This window comes from Dermacentor albipictus, chromosome 7, assembly GCF_038994185.2.
Source record: "Dermacentor albipictus isolate Rhodes 1998 colony chromosome 7, USDA_Dalb.pri_finalv2, whole genome shotgun sequence".
Taxonomy (NCBI): Eukaryota; Metazoa; Arthropoda; class Arachnida; order Ixodida; family Ixodidae; genus Dermacentor; species Dermacentor albipictus.
This window is the reverse complement of record NC_091827.1, coordinates 61,323,991-61,342,997: the sequence shown is the minus strand read 5'-3', so window position 1 is coordinate 61,342,997 and position 19,007 is coordinate 61,323,991. Positions and strand designations below refer to the sequence as shown.

The 19,007-nt window shown below is 47.7% G+C and overlaps 1 protein-coding gene across 5 annotated transcripts in view; it reads right to left on the bottom strand.

Annotated features, from left to right (window-relative positions):
• Positions 1 to 19,007, bottom strand: part of LOC135904729 (uncharacterized) — a 61,335-nt gene that overhangs the window by 25,739 nt on the left and 16,589 nt on the right. Inside the window, exons 1-3 of one of the 5 annotated variants that reach the window (XM_070522302.1) lie at positions 9,739 to 10,567; positions 8,970 to 9,061; positions 1,864 to 2,433 (exon numbers count right to left, since the gene is read on the bottom strand). In XM_070522302.1, coding sequence (XP_070378403.1) covers positions 1,864 to 2,433; positions 8,970 to 9,048 — 649 coding nt within the window. In that variant the 5' untranslated portion in view covers positions 9,049 to 9,061; positions 9,739 to 10,567. Of the gene's footprint in view, positions 1 to 1,863; positions 2,434 to 8,969; positions 9,716 to 9,738; positions 10,568 to 19,007 lie in introns of those variants that run through there. The other 4 variants (XM_070522303.1, XM_070522299.1, XM_070522300.1 and 1 more) reach the window with 4 other exon arrangements.

Here is a 19,007-nt window from a genome sequence, read left to right as displayed (position 1 = left end):
CACCCTACATACCGCGGGTAGTTTTCTTTTACTCCATACTCGTTTAAAAAAAAATTCCCTGGTCCAGGTGACACTCGAAGAGGCAGATGTTACTCGGCACCAGAAGCCTAAACGCATAATGGACTAATTAGGGAAACTCGCGGGCATGTAATACAAAAGTCTAATTTCTAAAGATTATATATGCGTCATGAAAGTTTACGTTAGTTATTATATTTAGTTGTGTGGTGAACGCATTGCTTGTCTGGGAAATTGAAATGTGAAGCCGACTACTTGAGAAACATTCGTGTCCTCCAATACAAAAATGTCGCTACAACACATCATATATAGGTGATAGAACGATCGTAGTGCCAGGATTCCCTCGAGTAATTATTGTAGGAAACTCTATGTCCCAACGAGCCGCGTTTCGCCATTCTGCGAGCGCAGTCTGGTAAACGGAACGGATTATTTGATGCCAATCGTTCCCGTTTGCGCAGTCTTCTTGAAATGTACAAATACGGAACTGGACTTTTACGATTATTGCCTGCAACTTTGGAGTACAGAAATTTACCCTAATGTTTGTAACTAATAATCTAATGAATGCAATTTATTATTTCATTACTTTTGTCCCTTTTTTGTAAATTATATCCGCCTGGGCTGGTCATTCTTCTGTAGTGATGCAATTCCCGCAGTGATGAAAATTGTCCGCCTTTTCACTACTGTGAAGAGGGGTGCAAGTGAAGCTCCAGATCCGCGGCTCTTCCTTAACGCCTCCGCTTCGCGCTTCCTCACGGTGATGTCGGCACGTGGACGACGAGCCCTTTCTCGAGAGAGTTCAAAGCGGCGTTCATCAAACGCCGCCTGTTCTTCGGCCGAACGCACGACGCGCGGTCCGCTGCCGGTGCCGTTCCTTCAACGCAGCCTGCTCTTCGGCAGAACAAGCCAATTAGCCGCCGGGCCTGAATTAGCGGGAAACGGCGGGCGCGAGGCGAGCAAACATGCAATCACACCCTTTCCCTTCTCCGGACGGAGGGGACTCCTGTGACTGGGTCGCGCATTGCGGTGCGCCTACTTCTTCATCTGCATAAATCCCTGTTTTAAGAAGTGCGAATGGTGAACCGGGTGTGGTCGAATTGGTTAGCGTGGTAGTCTAGCAACATAGAGGTCGGCCTTGCGAATCCGCAGCCCGACAAGCAGTTTTCATTTTCGCGTTGCTTGACTTTTTTTTTTCGTACGGAAACACCAACGCCGACTCGTGCGAGGCAATGCAAGCTTTGCTTGAAAAAAAATTGTCGGGTGTAAAAATGAACTGCAGTAGAACGCTGAAATGCGCTAGCACGCTGAAACGGGCAGGTTCATGCGGAAAATAATGAAACAGCGCTAAAATACAGAAAAGAGACGAGAGGAGCCCATATTTGTCCCCTTTTCACCGTCCAGTTTGTTTAGAGGTGTTGTGTTTCGATGCAAAAACCATAAAAAAACACTCGATATCGATGTCAACTGTTAAATAAAAACTAGGACGGTTTGTCACGTTAGTCAAGTCGTATATTTGTCTGGCTTAGTGAGACACGAGAGTTAGATCTTCGGAGCCCCTTTGACTCAGCATGTGGGACCAACTTGATATAAGCTGCAGGTTGTGACTGCGGCATGTCGTGCCGTTTTAAATCCTGATGGTGTGGACAACAGTCGCTGTCTGTCAGATTCCATGGCGCAAACAAAGATCGTTGTTAATTTCTTTCTTTCTTGAACTAAGCTACGAGGTGCCCAGTGCCAAAGAAATACAAATGAAACGATAAATATTGAGACATCGTCCTATTAGGTGGTATGGTATTGCTTCGATTGCGCACTGCTGCCATCTCAGCTACAAGAGCGCTTGGTATCACTCACGTGGGACAGTCGTAGTTGTGGCCGCTGTAGTTGTAGGTCGAGGAGGTGGGCTTCGGGACGACGGTGGATGCCGAGAAACAGGTGGCGTAACAGGTGGCGAAACACGTGGCGAAACACGTGGCGAAACACGTGGCGAAACACGTGGTGAAACACGTGGCGTAACAGGCGGTGGAACAGGTGGCGGAACAGGTCGCGGAACTGGTCGCGGAACAGGTGGACCAGCTGGTGGGGCAGGTGGAGCTCGGGACGATGGCGGATGCTGAGGAACAGCTGGCGGAGCGCGAGTAACAGGTGGCTTAACAGGTGGCTTAACAGGTGGCTTAACAGGTGGCGAAACACGTGGCGAAACACGTGGCGGAACAGGTGGCGGAACGGGTGGACCAGCTGGTGGAACCCGAGAACCAGCTGGCTTAGGCTGAAGGCGAGGCGTCGACGAGGAGTTTCTCGCGGAAGCAGTGACCACGATCGGTTGGGTCACCGCAGGAGGACTGCTACCACCTCCGCCTCCACCTCCGCCTCCGACTTGCACCACGACAACACCTCCGCCGTCGGCGTCGGGTTCGTCATCGCCTGCATATTGCGCCACTCCTTGAACCCTTCAAGCTCCGCGTTCAAGCAAAGGCCGTCGACATTCTCAGAAATACTAGAATTTGGGGTAGTTGCTACGCCCTCAATAACGGGATACTAAAGAGAAACAAATAAGTTTGCTTTGATGAAGTATTCTTGAAGAATTTTATTTTAGTTCATTTCGAAGTAAAAGAGGCGAGGGGAAGGGGTGTTCGACTATTAGAAAAGAGAATGTCGGTTAAAATTCAAATCCTGATGTTTCGCGCAGAAACGCCATATGACTTGTATATCAGTGTGACGTCACGAATTTTAAAGTATCTTTTTGTATTTGGGACCATTCGCGTTCTTGTTCTCGTTGTTGAAACTTCCTGGACTCAGTCCTTGTCTCTTCCATAAAACAAAGTACTCTGTGCCGCCACTCCCCCATCCCTAACGTCACTGGACGGGAGCAGGCGCTGCCAATCAATATATGCGACGTCACAACTTGCTGGGGCAGGCATAGAGTTTTCCAGAATAATTACTTAAAGTAACGCCGGGACTGCATTCGTTGAGCCACCATGGGAATGATGGGTGGCACATGGATTTTTCTGATCTTTGGGCTTGTGGATTCAGACGCTCTTGAGGCTCATGCTCATTGCGCTTTCAGTATTTTTCTAACTACAGGGGACCCTGCGAGCACGCACAATCGCTACTAATTGCAGCAAGGTTTGGATACGGGCTTGTTGGTACTTCATGGTATCAATCGTCACTTACAGCGCATACGTAGACGAGGGACAAAAAAGCGCGACGAAGACAAGCGCTCACTTCCAACTCATTTTTATTTTGAAAAAGAAACATATATATATATATATATATATATATATATATATATATATATATATATATATATATATATATATATATATATATATACTGAGACACCAAGACAAATGCGCCCCCTACAAAGCATCAACCCGACATGAGTATGCATTCAAAATCCATGACCTAAGAAGAACGAGAGCGCATGTGCGACCTCAGAAAAACAAGTTCTTTGTCTGTTAATGCAATTGATGGCTTGCCACCTGAGTGACCATGGGTAATCGTTGCTGCTTCAATGATAAGTATTGCGCATTCATTAGAATGCCTAGCTAAGATAGTGGTTGCTTCAAAAATCGGGATGCCGCCGCATTGTGCGCAATGAACACCTAGAAACCCTTTCCGCCCTTTGCGCACTTTATTGCTGTGTTCTTGTGACCCAACGTTAAGACCTCTACCTGTCTGCCCTACATAAGACCGACCGCATTTCAGAGTTATCTTGTATTCTCTGGTCCTAAACAACTTGGCCAGCTTTGCGTCAGAACCAATCCTGTTGCTAAGCGACGTAGAATTGGCTGTAATTATCATAGAAAAAAGTATACAGCTTATTCGAAAGGTGCTGTGTATAAGACACCTCCGAAATGTGGTCGCTCTTATGTAGGGCATACAGGTAGATGTCTCAACGTTAGGTTACAAGAACACAGCAATAAAGGGCGCAAAGCGCGGAAAGGGTTTCCAGGTCTTCATTGCGCACAATGCGGCTGTATCCCGCTTTTTGAAGAAACCATTACCTCAGCTAGGCATTCTAATGAATGCACCATACTTATCATTGAAGCAGCAGCGATTACCGATGGTGACTCACTTGGCAAGCCATCAATTGCATTAACAAAGAACTGGTTTTTTTGAGGTCGTACATGCGCTCTCGTTCTTCTTAGGTCATGAATTTTGAATGCATACTAATATCGTGTTGATGCTTTGTAGGGGCGCTTTTGTCTTGGTGTCTCAGTATATATATATTTTGTTACATGTAGAAAGACACAGACGGAAGAGGCTATTTACAAGCTATTTACACTGGACTGGAGCCAGAGCACCAGGCCGACATTCACCCGCGCCAAGGGCACAGACCCAGTTCGTCGTCGTTCTCGCGGCGGCTCGTCTCTCGGGTATGTACCGATAATATCGTAATAATATATATATGTTTGTTTGTCAAAGTAAAAACCAGTTAGAATTCAGCGCTCCTCTTCGTCGTCCTTTTTTGTCCCTCGTCTATGCATACGCTGTAAGTGACCATCGGTACTAATTGCAGCGTGGTTCAGGCTGTCGAGCTGGCCCAAATCGAAATGCACCAAGCGTCTCAACCTTCCGTCAAGCCCCTGAGGAATCCGTAAGGGCATTCTACGCCGCGTGTTGTAGGATACTTGCGTGGCATGATGGTTTGAATATCGGGTGTGCGTGCTGGAAGTGGTACGTTCGAATCCCACCGTCGGGGAAACTTTCATGATGTTCGTCGAATTACTTGCTACACGGTACTTCATTGAAAACGACCGGTTTGCAAAGGCGTTCAAAGCCGACAGGACGAAGTTCAGTCAAGTCCGTGCGCTACCCAATATTCCGGTGCTGACTGAACCGCCCCGCTTGCAGCTCCTATATACAGTAGCGGTATAGTTCTGTCTAGTATTCCAAACCGTATGGGTGCGGGAATTTCAAGCGAGCGGCGTCAGTCGCCTTTAGTTCGTGCGTATTTTCTGGCCTGTTTTTTGTATTGTGTAACGGTAATTTATCCACACCGCCCAACAATTTTTTCGTTTAGTGATCCTCTAATGTCGTGCCACTTAGGTTGCAACGACAAAGTCCTTGCAAATATTTTCCGCTTACCTAAGCGAAACGACGTCCCCAAAAAAAATTCGCAAATTTATCGAACGGAGTTCCACACAATCGAAGTTCGATTTACTTTTTACGTAGACACGACAATAAATGACTGCAACTCTCTTCCAGTGAAACAGCCACTCATGTCGGGGACAGCATTCCACGGGCCTGTACCTATATTCCGGAAAACTGGGTCACGCACTTCTACCTGGTACCACAAGTACGATTGTCTTATATTTACTTAAACACGGTTCTAGGTAAAGGGGTGAGTAGATTTGTCCACATAAAAGTTACAGGTATGTGAAACACTGCTTCACATAAAAGCGTCCTGTCGAACACACCTCCGCGAACTTATTGCCGCGTGTATTTCAGATGTAAAGAAAAAAAGAAAATTCCCAGATATGAAACGCCCTTTCCTGTAGTTTGCAATGTTATGAGAAACGCCGCTCCATTTAAACTGACTGACAACTGGATAGAATGTGTTGTGAGCCGTTGACAGAAGCTCAGTCACTATCATGTACAGTGGTACAAATGAACGTGGTGTTCGAGATTTAGGTAGGAATTCATATTTTGAAATTGGCAAGGAAGATCGAGCAGGCGACCTACAGACGCAAGAGAAGAAGCTAGGGAGCACCGGCACATTGCTGGGATCGGTCATTTCGCCGATGCTGTTCAACCTGGTAATGATCGGAGTGGCCGAAAAGCTCGGGCACATCGAAGGCGTCAGGCACACCATCTACGCGGATGATATCACGCTATGGGCGACCGGTGGCAGCGACGCCCACATCGAGGTTGCGCTGCAAGCCGCCGTCGACGCAATAGAAGACCAACTGGAAGGCACCGGACTGAGATGTTCGCTGAGCAAATCGGAGCTTCTCATGCTCCCACCTACCATACACAGCAGAGGCAAGACCAGACAACGCGAAAACGAAAAATTCAAAATTGTTACCAAATCCGGCAACGTGATCGCCGAGGTCGGCAAAATTAGGATCCTAGGCATGGTAATCGAAAAGCACGGAAGAAACGGCGAAACCATCACCCGTCTCAAGGCAAAAGCAGCCAACGCGATTCGACTCCTGAAACGAGTCACTTCCTGGAAGGCTGGCATGAGAGAGGAGAGCCTAATTAGGCTCCTCCAATCCTTCGTCATCAGCCACGTCACGTACGTTGCTGCCTACCACAGATGGCTGCAACACGAACGAAACAAAATCAACGTGCTCATCAGAAGAGCGTACAAGACGGCGCTGGGCCTGTTCGAGTCCACGAGCACGACCTGCTTGTTACAGCCCGCGATACACAATACGCTCGAAGAAATAGCCGAAGCGCAACGGACCTCTCAACTGGAGCGGCTGTCCATGACCAAAGCCGAGAGGAAGATACTGGACGATATGGGAATTCGACGCTCGAACGACGTAGAGATGAAGCTCCCCGTCCCCGAAGAGGTTCGACGCCAGACCGAAATCGACCCCATACCGAAGAACATGAATCCCGAGTTCAACAAGGGAAGAAGCGCGGCGAGGGCCAAGGCTCTCATCGACCAGCATGCCAACGACGAACACGCGCGGTACGTGGACGCGGCCGAATACCAACGGAACGCCTTCGTAGCGGTCGTCATAGAGGCGTCAACCGGCGCCACGTGGACGGCAGCGAGCGTGAGAAGCGCCGGAGCGGAACAAGCGGAGGAGGTAGCCATCGCCCTGACCATCGCCGACGCAGACTGCCACACGGTGCTGAGTGACTCAAAACAGGCGGTGCGAAACTTCGTCAAAGGCCAAATCTGCAGGGAGGCTGAACGCGCACTATGAGCGGTCAAACTAGAGGAACGGAAAGTACGACTCAAGTGGTTCCCGGCGCACGCGGGCGACGCGTCGGAACGCAACGAGAACCATAATGATACGGCACACGCAGAGGCGCGAGCGCTAACCAACCGCGCCCCGGTGACAGACCGTTCGACGTGGTTCGGAACCAAGGACCGCATGACGGATTACAATGAAATCACGAAGGGCTACTTCCTGGCTCGTAGGACTCTCCCACCCCCGCACCCGAGACTGAGTCGAGCAGAGGCGGTAGTACTGAGACAGCTCCAGACCGGATCGCTACCGAGCCCGAGACTGATGAATCGTTTGTACCCCGAGACATCCGACAGATATGTGCAGAGTCTGCCGGATAGAGACCGCAGACTATACGCAAATCCTGTGGGACTGCGTTGAATATCCAGAGGAAGCAAAATCAAGAACGCTCCCACCGCGGCTTGAGGCAGCCGCGAAGAGCTACGACCGAGACGATCAGCTCTGGGCCGTCCAGCAGGTCCTCGAAGCGCTCGAAAGGCACGGACGCAGCGAGCCGGCAACGGCGAGCGGGGACCCACGCCGAGTAACGGTGACTTCGAGGATGACGTAGGCCCTCGTCGGGGCGCGTGATCGCCCAACTGCAGGCATAAATAAAGTTCGCTCCAATCCAATCCAATCTAAAACAACCAGCAACTGACGCGAACTGGCGTTGAAGCCTTGGTATAACTTCGCGTGCACTATCTGAGAGATTACTGCACTTGAAGTCGGCTGTTATTAAGTGCCGCATATATACTTACTGCTTAAAATTGCAGGTTTTACATAATTGGGCTTTTTGCGCTTTATTCTATGCGCAATACGAAGTGAAAAAAAAAGCTCGCACTAACGAGCGATGCTCTTGTCTCTTAATGCATGGGTGTGCGCGTGATGGCCGTTGTACGCGCATGAAATTCCGAGTTTGCATACCACATAAATCCTTTGTTCCAGTTCGCTAAGGTGTTCGAGAGATTACGGGGCTTCGGAAATGAAAAAGTCCACGCGTGAGTACGACAACATGCTCTGAACTGCGCATCATGCGTAAGAGCATCGCTTCACTTCAGAGAATTAACTTGGCTTGGCTAAAAGAAAAAGAAGTCTTGAGTGGTAAGACGAAAGCTGTTGGAGAGGAAACCATGTGAACAGGCGTAGTTCTCATTATAGAAGTAATGTAACGCTTCGAAAAACATGATTCGCAGAAACACCACCTTGATAAACAGGACAATACTTTCTCCCAGCTGCGACCGCGCTTGTCGTCTGCCACCCGCCAATGGCGGCTTATAATTGCTATTGCGCTTGTGCCACCACGCTTCCAGTGAACGACTTCATCCTGACTGCACATCGAAAAATGTCTGATAAGCAACGTTCCAGGGAGTTTTCCACGTTACCACTGCATGATTCGATAATCTTACCAGTAAGCTTTCTACTGCACTTACAAATAACGAGTACCATAAAAAAATTGGTTGTCAGTCCTTTTGAATGAGGAGAAATATTTTCAAAACGTTTCCGTTTCAGGTTGGAACGTTACGTGAAACGACACCGATGCTGTATAGGTTCATTACTGGTGCGATGGCGCTACAGAGAGCAAATGAAGACACAAACATATATACTGAAGACAAGCGCGGAGCGTCTACTTCTTCGCCGTGTCTACATTCATCCGGTATCGTTTGCTCAAGGCCTTCTCATATTACTAGCCCATACATAACTGCACATCCACTCATGTTAAATAGGCAGCGAAGGAGTGGCTTGCAGATGAGGAAGAGGAGAACCAAGTGGCTCTCCTGGAGCCAAGCCCAGAGAGCCGCACGCTCCAGGGAAGCCTTGGACTAAGCGGCCCACCACGCTTGCCTACTTTTCTTTCTGGAACATTAAGCTTCCTTCCTTCCTTCCTTCCTTCCTTCCTTCCTTCCTTCCTTCCTTCCTTCCTTCCTTCCTTCCTTCCTTCCTTCCTTCCTTCCTTCCTTCCTTCCTTCCTTCCTTCCTTCCGTGGCGCCATCGTGCCAGAAACGAGCCTCTTCAAGTCAACTATCTGCTCAGGACGTGGTAGCAGCTCACCACCAAAACTTCCAACCATGAGGAACAAGGCGATTCCTGCCAGGCCGAGGCACATCAAGAATATGATAACCACTGTCATTGTTGACGAGTCACTGCACAGCAATAAAAAAGCGCGTTTCTTTTGAATGCTTCATTGGCTTTTCAATGGCAACCTCACGAAATTCCATCAACTTCCCCCTTTTCCTGTGATTCGTAATTCTATATTTTGGTCAACGACCCATTTTCATTTTAAGTTATGTCACTTACGTAAGCCTGCTTCACCAATCACTTGGTGTTAAAAAGAAGAAACGACCGAGCAATCGCTACAAAAGATGCATATGAATGTGATATCTTCAATATAAACATTTCATTTCTTGTGCGAGTTGCAAAGTAGTGATGTTAGTGCTTACAATTCGTAAATTATTCCTCCATTTGTTCATATTATCCACTGCAATGGCTCAATTGAATAATGGCATACGACAGTGACAGCCGCATTTCCTAGGAGCGCGGAATGTAAATTCACGCGCATAGCAGAGCATCGCATACAAGGAAATTAATACGGCGTCTTCTGCTACGCAGACTCTAGCCACCCATAATTCCGCTCCTGGCACGTTAACGCTGTTTATCCATCTATCTATCGTTTTACAATGCTCCTATTCTGAAGGTTGTGGACGTGAAAATCACTTCCCTAATATTTTCCTCGCATGATTTTTCCTTGTTGCCCCCGAATATATGCGCATCAACGCATTATCCGTGAGGTGAAGCAGCTTCTTCAAGCGATCGAACTTACTCGGAATCTGGTGCTGCAAAGGTAGCCAGAACGCGCGCAACCACAAGGTGGCCCAGTTATTGCTTGAGATCCATTTTGCTTGCGGGGCACATGAGATGCAAGGCCGCAAGACAAGAGCTGAATTAACAATTTCATTCTTTTAGTCAGAAAAGACCCAGAATACAGAACTCTGTGCACATTCACTCAATCTAAAGTATCTTCCATAGTCTTTCTCGCACTCCAAAGAGACAAAAAGCAGGGATGGACGAAGGAATATCATAGCTTTTCCTAATGTGAAATGCATCCTTCTACTTAGCGTTACTTCTTACTTTTGTGCCTTTCTATTACACATGTGTGCACTTAAGGAAACGTTTGCTAGATCGAAGAAGGAAATAAGCTGATGGGGAGCATTTCGCCGAGCAGCCAGCCTTCGAATTCCCTGACCTCGAAACGTCTTCCCAACACGTGACCATGCTCTTGGTGAGCTCGTCCTGGAGTGCTTGTTTCGCCCTAAGTTTTGATCCGTGCGCACGCGTCCACGCTGTTTAAGGCTGATCCACACGACGGACCAAATTGCTCTTTTGGACCGCGGTCCGCGCATCACGTGATAGGGCGTCACCAGTTCCTGCGTACCGCCGTTGGCCCGCGCAAGACCGCGGCCCTCGCGGTCCAACAAATCGCCGAGGCATCTCCCGCTTCCGTTTTGGCGGCGGACCGCATGCAAACCGCAGCGATTTTGGCTTAGGCAACGAATGTTGTCCGGCAACAGAGTGTCGTCAGCCAAATCCAATCTAGTTTCCGGCTCAGCAAAAGCCAGTCAAGCCAGTAGTTTCATGTCCGCCATTCCGCCTACACGTGCGTGCAGCAGACATATTTTTTAAACACCGTGTCCTCTTTGAGTGACGAGGAGGTTTTTTCATTTTGTATACCTCATTGAGCAGTTCCCGGCTTTGTGGGGCTCGAGCCGGAATGATAACATTGATAACACTCTGGCCGAGAGTGTAGCTGGTTGGTCTGCTCTGCTGCCTGCTATGCGGTCCGCCGTGTGGATATGCTCTGCGCCGGACCGGACCGCGCCGGGCCGTGACGTCGCATCACGTGACCGAGCGGCCCGCAGACTTGGTCCGTCGCGTGGATCGGCCTTTACCAGCGGTTCTGGTCACATTTTCTCCCGGTGCGTTTGCCCGAGTCCAGTCATTTATTCCAATGAATACATTCCTTATCTTCTTGCAGCTTGATCGCCCCACTGTCAGCCGCAGGGTGCTTTCTTGTTTTTGTTTTTTTCGCAGGGACGTGCCAAATACAAGCGCATTACAGCGGCGACCCACTGCAGTTAGGGGACGTAAGCGGCTCGCGTTTTCACATAGATCACACGCTATGTCCAACGATGACCGATCAAGATGCGCACGTCCGAAGCCAAGAAAGGCAATCCGCCGGACCTCCTACACATAGTTCCAATTTGTGATAGAGATCTACCGCTGGGCATCCACCATACCTGCATCACGCGTGCTCTATCCAAATTTACCTTAAAGCTAAATCTATCCTGCAAGGCACGTCCCTGGGATATGCAACCGGACGTTTTCTTCGGCCTACCCACGAATCATCAGGCTCCCAGAAACTGGGAGAGAAATGTGTGTTTGTCATATGTTTCAATTATAACCCAAATCTTATATGTTCTCCAACTCCTATACGCACCATTCTTTGCATGTTCCCATTGCAGTGTCTTTGAAAACTTTATTTTTTTTTGAACATGCCATCTACACTGGCCGAAACGTAATGAAGAAGGGAACCGCCCTACCAGATGGAAAGTATGCCCTAACAGATGACTCTGTATCTGGCCATACTGCTTGGGAATTCTGCACGCGACAGATGTTGCGTGATGGGCATTGCGTAACATATGTGTGACATAGATGCGATGCGTAGCGTTCGATGCCCGCCACGTGTACTGTTAATGGCCCCGGCAGACGTAGCATTAACTTCTGGCGTTAAAATGGGCTCGAAGTAATGTCACTGCACGGACATTTGCTAACATTTTATAGACGTTCGCAGTCACAGCGACACCTCAGGAAGCAGTTTTTTTTTCTAAACTCTATACTTACTTTGAGCTGTGAAGGAAGCAAGGGCAGTTTCGTTAGTTTTGCTTTAGTTGCTTCTCATCTTGTATTTCACGATGGCTCTGCTTAACACATTACGAACTTTAAACATCTACCGGGTAGCACTGCTGATGTCGGCTCCAAACGTAGTATTCATTGCTGACGTTATGCATAGACTGAAATAATGCCACCTCATGGACATTTTCTGACATCTTGTTCACGTTCGCAGTCGAAGCGACACTTCAGGTAGGTGCTTCTTTTTTTACTAAACTCTACTTATCTGAAACTGCGAAAGAAGTAAGGGCACCTTCGTTAGTTTTGCTTTAGTTCTCTGTCATCTTGTATGCAGTTGTTATAGACCACTGAAAATTTCATGACGGCTCTTCTTAAAATATTACGAACTTTAAACATCTACAGGCTAGTACTCTGAATGTCCGCTGCAAACGTAGTATTCACTGCTGGCGTTACGCATAGACTGAAGTAATGCCACCTCATCGACATTTTCTGACATCTTATTGACGTTCGCAATTGGAGCGACACCTCAGGTAGCTGTTCTTATACTAAACTTTACTTACTTGTAACTGTGAAGGAAGCAAGGGCAACTTCGTTAGTTTTTCATCTGTTACTTGGCATCTGGTACGCACTTAATTGTTACAGATCACTGAAATTTTCAGAATGACTCTGCTTAACACCTTACGGTCTTGGAAAACCACGGTTTAGCACAACAAATCTTTTTATTGGCCAATGATATCTAGGGCCCGTATTCAAAAAGCCTCTTACGCTAAAATTTTCTTAAGATACAATTCCGGCCAATACTTATACTCTACATACCATTTGCGAAGCTGGATGGCCAATGACAAACAGCACTTACAGGCGATAAGCTTTATGAATACAGCCCCAGACAACGTCCTGTGCCAGGGACGAGATGTTAGACTGATGTACCACTGAAACCCGAGTGGTATCAGTGGTACATCGGATGGCCGAGCTAGGCCATCTTTCGGTGTTTTACTTTGGATGGTTTGAGGATCACTATGGCATATCTAGCGGATGTCCCCAACGTCCAAACAATGGTATCTCTGGATGGATGTGTGTTGTTTAGTGGCGCAAGGGCCAGGTGTGGCCAAACAGCGCCATAACTGATAATGATGTGTTAAGCGCTGATTGGTGAGTTACGATGATGGGGTGTAACATGGCTGTAAAGTGGCCTAAAATTAATCGCTATCGTAGAAGCATAAAAAGATATATAGGTATAAAATTATGGCAGTGATACGTGGAGTGGTCTCTGGGTATAGCACGAATGACAAGTGATCATGGGGCTAAAATGCAGGAATATGGAAGTAGCACATACGTCTCCTTAAGGCATTTGAGCCCAAAGGCTGGGAGGCAGGTGCTTTCTTTTAATGCAGCTACCGCAGCAGAAACCTCTGTTAAGAGACTGTGTTACGGATTTCCTGGGGCTATAATATGAAAACTACGTACAGCTTTTAAAAATTGCAACAGTGATTGATGTTTAAAGAGAGGTTCCATACCTATAATCATTTAAAGGATGAAGTGGAATTTGTTGCCGGTGTGGTAATGAAAAATGCTTTTTCCTATTTGCGTCTAATGCCCTGCATTGCATCAGGATGTGAAGCATGGTAAGTGGCTCACCACATTTATCACACGTGGCAAGATCTTATCACCACCTCACAAGAGGTTTGCGTGTGTACTGTACGTGTGTCCTATTCTAAGTCTGCTAAGTGTTACTTCCGTGCGGCGGTTCTTTGATACCGGCGGCCAGTTGCCAAGATATGGCTTGATAACATGCAGTTTATTTTGTGTTTCTTTATCCCACAACCGCTGCCAGTAAGCCCTGAGCGTTTTCCTTAGGGAGGGTTTAAGGTCCATTACCGGGACAGTCGTGGAAGTGTCTGCAGCGTTCGCGTGGACGGATGCGGCTAGCTGGTCAGCCAACACGTTTCCTTCAATCTCGCGGTGCCCCGGCACCCAGCATACTACGATATGCTGCTTGGACGCATAGGTGGTGCATGATGCTGAATACAGATATACAATTATAGGATTTTGATATTTCTTGGCAGTTTTCAATGCGTTTACGACGCTCAAAGAGTCTGTATATGTAACTGCCTTTGTGATCTTCAATTCTTTAATGTGTTTAACGGCAGCCAATATCGCGTAGGCCTCTGCTGTGAAGATACTTGTGCTCGTGTGCTGAACACCGGTATCAGAAAAGGATGGACCGACTGCTGCGTAAGATACGCCAGAATTACACTTTGATGCTTCTGTAAAGAATTCAGGACAGGAGTATTTGTGCTGTAATTCCAAGAAGTACATTCGTATATGCGCGAGAGGCGCGCGCTTTGTAACAGCTACGAAGGATGTCTCACACTCTATTGGTTGCCACTGCCACGGTGGGGGCTGTATAGCAGGGGACATAAGGTGGTATTCAAGCAGGGGAACCCTTGTTTCTTCAGCTATGTCTCTGACACGCAGTGAGAAAGGCTACGCCACTGTGGGCCGGTTGCGAAAAAGTTGACAACTGGACAAATCGTTTGTGGTGTAATACGCGGGGCGCTGACTGTTTCCGTTCACTCTAAGAAAATACATGAAAGACGAATATGTTCTCTGCAGTTGAAGTGACCATTCATCCGATTCAGCGTACAGACTTTCCACTGGGCCTGTTCTAAAGGCCCCTGTAGACAGGCGAAGTCGTAAGTGGTGGACAGGGTTTAGCATCTTTAGAGCAGTTGGAGTAGCCGACTGGTAGACTATGGCTCCATAGTCTAGTCGTGTGCGTGTTAGGCTTTTATACAAGTTCTGGCGACATTTACTATTACGGCCCCAGGTTGTGCGTGAGAGCACCTTTAAGATATTTATTGTTTTCATACATTTGTTTTTGAGATACTTTATGTGCGGTACAAAGATTAATTTCGCGTCTAAAATTATGCCTAAAAATTTATGTTCCCTGTTCACAGGCAGACGCTCACCATGCAACACAATTTCAGGATCAGGGTGCAGGCCTCTTTTTCTCGAGAAAATCACACAAGCGCTTTTTTGTGGCTTCAGTCTGAACCCGTTCTCATCAGCCCATTTAGAGACCTTGTTAAGACCTAGCTGGACCTGTCGCTCACAGATTGCAAGATAACTTGATTGAAATCATATCTGCACGTCGTTAACATATGTTGAATAGAAGATGTTATGTGGTATGTGTAGACGAAGAGAATTCATTTTTACAATAAAGAGCGTGCAGCTAAGCACTCCACCCAGCGGCACTCCAGTTTCCTGCACAAATTTCCGTGACAAAACAATGGCCACTCGAACGCGGAATGTGCGATTAGACAGATAACTTTCGATAACATTGAACATATTACCACGTACACCTAAGTGTGAGAGGTCTCAATATCCCGAACCGCCACGTAGTATCATAGGCTTTCTCCATATCAAGAAATACTGATAAGAAAAACTGCTTATGGACAAAAGCTTCACGGATACGTACGTCGATACGTATGAGATGGTCACTGGTGGATCGACCCTCCCGAAACACGCACTGGTATAGTTCGAGCAATTTGTTTGACTCGAGGAAGTGTAGTAGGCGACAGTTAATCATTTTTTCGAATACTTTGCAGAGACAACTTGTTAGCGCTATAGGTCTGTAACTTGTTACAGAGGAAGGATCCTTTCCGTGCTTCAGAATTGGAATTATTATAGCTTCCTTCCAGGCAGAGGGGATCTCGCCGGAAAACCATATAACATTTTAAAGGGAAAGGCGGGTTTTCTGTGTTTCGGAAGGTAGTTGTTTTAACATCTCATATAACATCTCATATAACATGATTTAACATCTCATCTCTGAGCCTGGGGCGGATGTACTAAAACAGTTTAGAGCTGCCTGCAGTTCTGCTATAAAGAATGGTTCGTTGTACGCCGCATTTTTTTGTACATTTTCTTTCTAACTTTTGCTTCTCTATTCGAGTTTTGTAATTTAGGAATGTTTCGGAGTAGTGTGAGGAGCTGGATATGCGTTCAAAGTATGTACCAAGAAAGTTGGCTTGATCTTCCAGGCTTTCTCCATGGCTATTTACTAAAGGCAGAGAATATGTTTGTTGCCCATTCACTTTTTTCACTTTATTCCATACTTTTCTCTCATCTGTGTACGAGTTGATGCTTGATATATACTTCACCCAACTCTCTCGTCTTGCTTGTCAGCGCGTTATCCTCGCCTGGGATTTGACATGTTTAAAGTTTTCCAGGTTTTCTGCTGTTGGAGAATCGTGACGCATCACCCACGCTTTGTTCTGGCTCTTCCGTGCTTGCATACATGCATCGTTCCACCAGGGAACACGCCATCTGGAACCCATGTCGCTCGTTTGAGTAATACATTTACATGCGGCATCAAGTATAAAAGCTGTAAAATATGCAACAGCGTCATCTATGGTTATACCGGACATCTCAGACCAGGTCATGTGTGTAAGGGTTCGGTGCTGTTCCCAATTGGCGGAGTCAACCTTCCACCGAGGGACCTGCGGGGGAAGTTGATCTTGTTTCGGCGCAGTTAGGATTATTGGGAAGTGGTCACTCCCATACGGGTTGTTAAGCACATTCCATTTAAAATAGGGTAAAAGCGTCAGCGATAAAATGCTAAGACCAATGGCAGAGTATGACTTGTTGGACAGGTTAAAATATGTGGGCTCCTTCGTGTTCAAGAGACACGTTCCAGAGGAAAAAAGCACCTGTTCAATGACGCGACCTCGCGCATCACAGCGTGAATCACCCCACAAACTACTGTGTGCATTAAAATCACCGAGAATCGTATAATGCTCTGGGAGCTCATCTATTAATGATTCTAAATCGCGACTGTGAAGCTGATAATGTGGTGGTACGTACAAAGAGCAGATGGTAATGAGTTTATCTAAAAGTACGGCTCGAATGGCCACGGCCTCAAGGGCCGTTTGGAGCTCCAGATGCTGACACGCAACACTTCTATCAGCAGTGAGGGCTAAACCGCCAGATGATGCGACAGCATCCTCGCGGTCTTTCCTGAAAGTCATGTATTGCCGGAGGAAGTTAGTGTGCTTGGAAGTTAGGTGCGTTTCTTGAACACACATCACTTTAGGTTCAAAGTTACAGAGGATTTCTTGGACGTCATCTAGGTTTCTTAATAGTCCTCTAACGTTCCACTGTATGACGTCACCTATGTTTAAAAAGAAATTCTGCTTTGTGTCTGAAAAGTAACATTACTTTACAGAGCCTTTGTTAGGCCCTGTAATTGGTGATTTGTCTTTTTTGGAGCGGTCAAGAGAACCTCGCCGCTCCTTCGACGCTACTTGCGCCGTTTGGCTTGGACCGGTGTCCATAGCCTCTTGCGAGGCAATGGACACCCGCTCCAGAGAGCGATGTGTGCGTCGCGTAGACTTCATCTCAAGCGATGAAGTCTTCGTCCCCACCGGGGCAGAGGTCGACAAGACCCTTGTGGCCTCTGCGGTGCCCTGGCTGCTGCCGGAACTTGAAGAGGCCAATCGTGTGGACAGTTTGAGAGATGGCAGGGAAACGCTGGCTGCTCCCACCGTAGGGGCGGGTGGCGCTAGCCTCGGCACGCTAGGCGTGGTCCGGGCTGCCACCAGAGGCTGTTGTGGCGCCGCCCCCCGTTGCACCACTTCAGCGAAAGTTGTTTTTAGTGAAAATACTGAGGAAACCCTTTGTAGTGCTTCGCGGAATGTTATGTTCCCCGTAAATTTAACAGTAATTATTTCCTTTTCTTTCTTCCAGGCTGGACAAGCTCTGGAGTATGCAGGGTGACTGCCGTCGCAGTTCGCACAATGTACCTCATTATTGCAGTCGTTAGCAGAGTGACCGGTTGCGGCGCACTTTGCACACATAAGTTGTCCTCGGCAGCTCTGGGATGTGTGACCAAATCTCTGACATTTGAAGCAACGTCGCGGGTTCGGATTGTAGGGTCGAACAAGAAGTTTTACATAGCCGGTTTCAAGTGTTTCGGGTAGAGCAGTTGAGCTGAAAGTGAGTATTAAATGCTTTGTTGGGATTTCATTGTCATTTCGTCTAACTGTCATGCGCTGCACATGGATTACGCCTTCGTCCTTCCATCCATCCAGGAGTTCTTCATTCAATGTCACTAGGTATTCATCTGATACTACACCTTTTACTGTATTCATGGTTCGATGTGCGCTCACAGAAACAGGGATGTTTGTTGTACTGTTCCTTGTCTTTTAGCTCGAGGAGAAAATCCCCACTTGCCATCTTTGTTACCTTATAGCCAGCTCGAATGGCCTATTTTAGGCACTTGGCCACAAGAAATGGTGAAATTCTTCTAGCTTTTGTAGATAATTGTTCGCAGTGAAGGACGTGGAATTTCGGGAAAGTTTCTTTGCTTTTTGGAATTAATAGAGAGGTTGCGCCTGTGCGTACCCTTTTCGAGGCACGATCGCGTGAAAACGGGTTCGAGGATGCCATAGCAAGAGTGATTTGTTCGGCAACGGCGTCTGCCACCCACCACGGAGCCCAACAAGGGGACGTGGCAGAACATGTAAACAAGTCTGCACAGCGCCAGCAGTATGTCATTACTATAACCCAATATGGTAAACCCAAGGTAGGACAGCCACACCAGGTTAACCCTTGCCGCCAGGAAAAGTTGAAGTGAATGGAAAAGATCAGAGGACAGGAAAGATTAAATGTAGAAGAGAAAGACGAAGATGAGGGTAGAGAGAGACAGGAAAAGGCGACTGCCGATTTCCCCCGGGTGGGTCAGTCCGGGGGTGCCGTCTACGTGCAGCAGACGCCAAAGAGGCGTGTTGCCTCCTCCGGGGGGCCTTAAAGGTCCGAACAACCGGCATCGGCTCAACCCCCAGGATCCCCCTTACCCCGGACGCGGCTCGTGCACGGCTATACGCGGGACGGTCCAACCCTCGTGTGCTTGGGTACGTGGTGTCGCAGCACACCAAACGCCTGCTGACGCAGACGCCCCCGCGGAGGATGGTATCCCACAAACATCCCTTAGATGTCTTTGTGGTATAGTCAAGAACCTCAACCGGCTTGAGTTTCGCTAAGCCAAGAGGCTACCCTTCGAGAGCGGGACAAATGCCTCTTCTTGCATGCCCTAATCTTCAGCTCCCTATTGGTTTTAGTTTCTTATTGCTTTTAAAGCGTTTTCTTGTTGCTCAGTTTCGCGCCGCCGGCATGGTTCGCAGG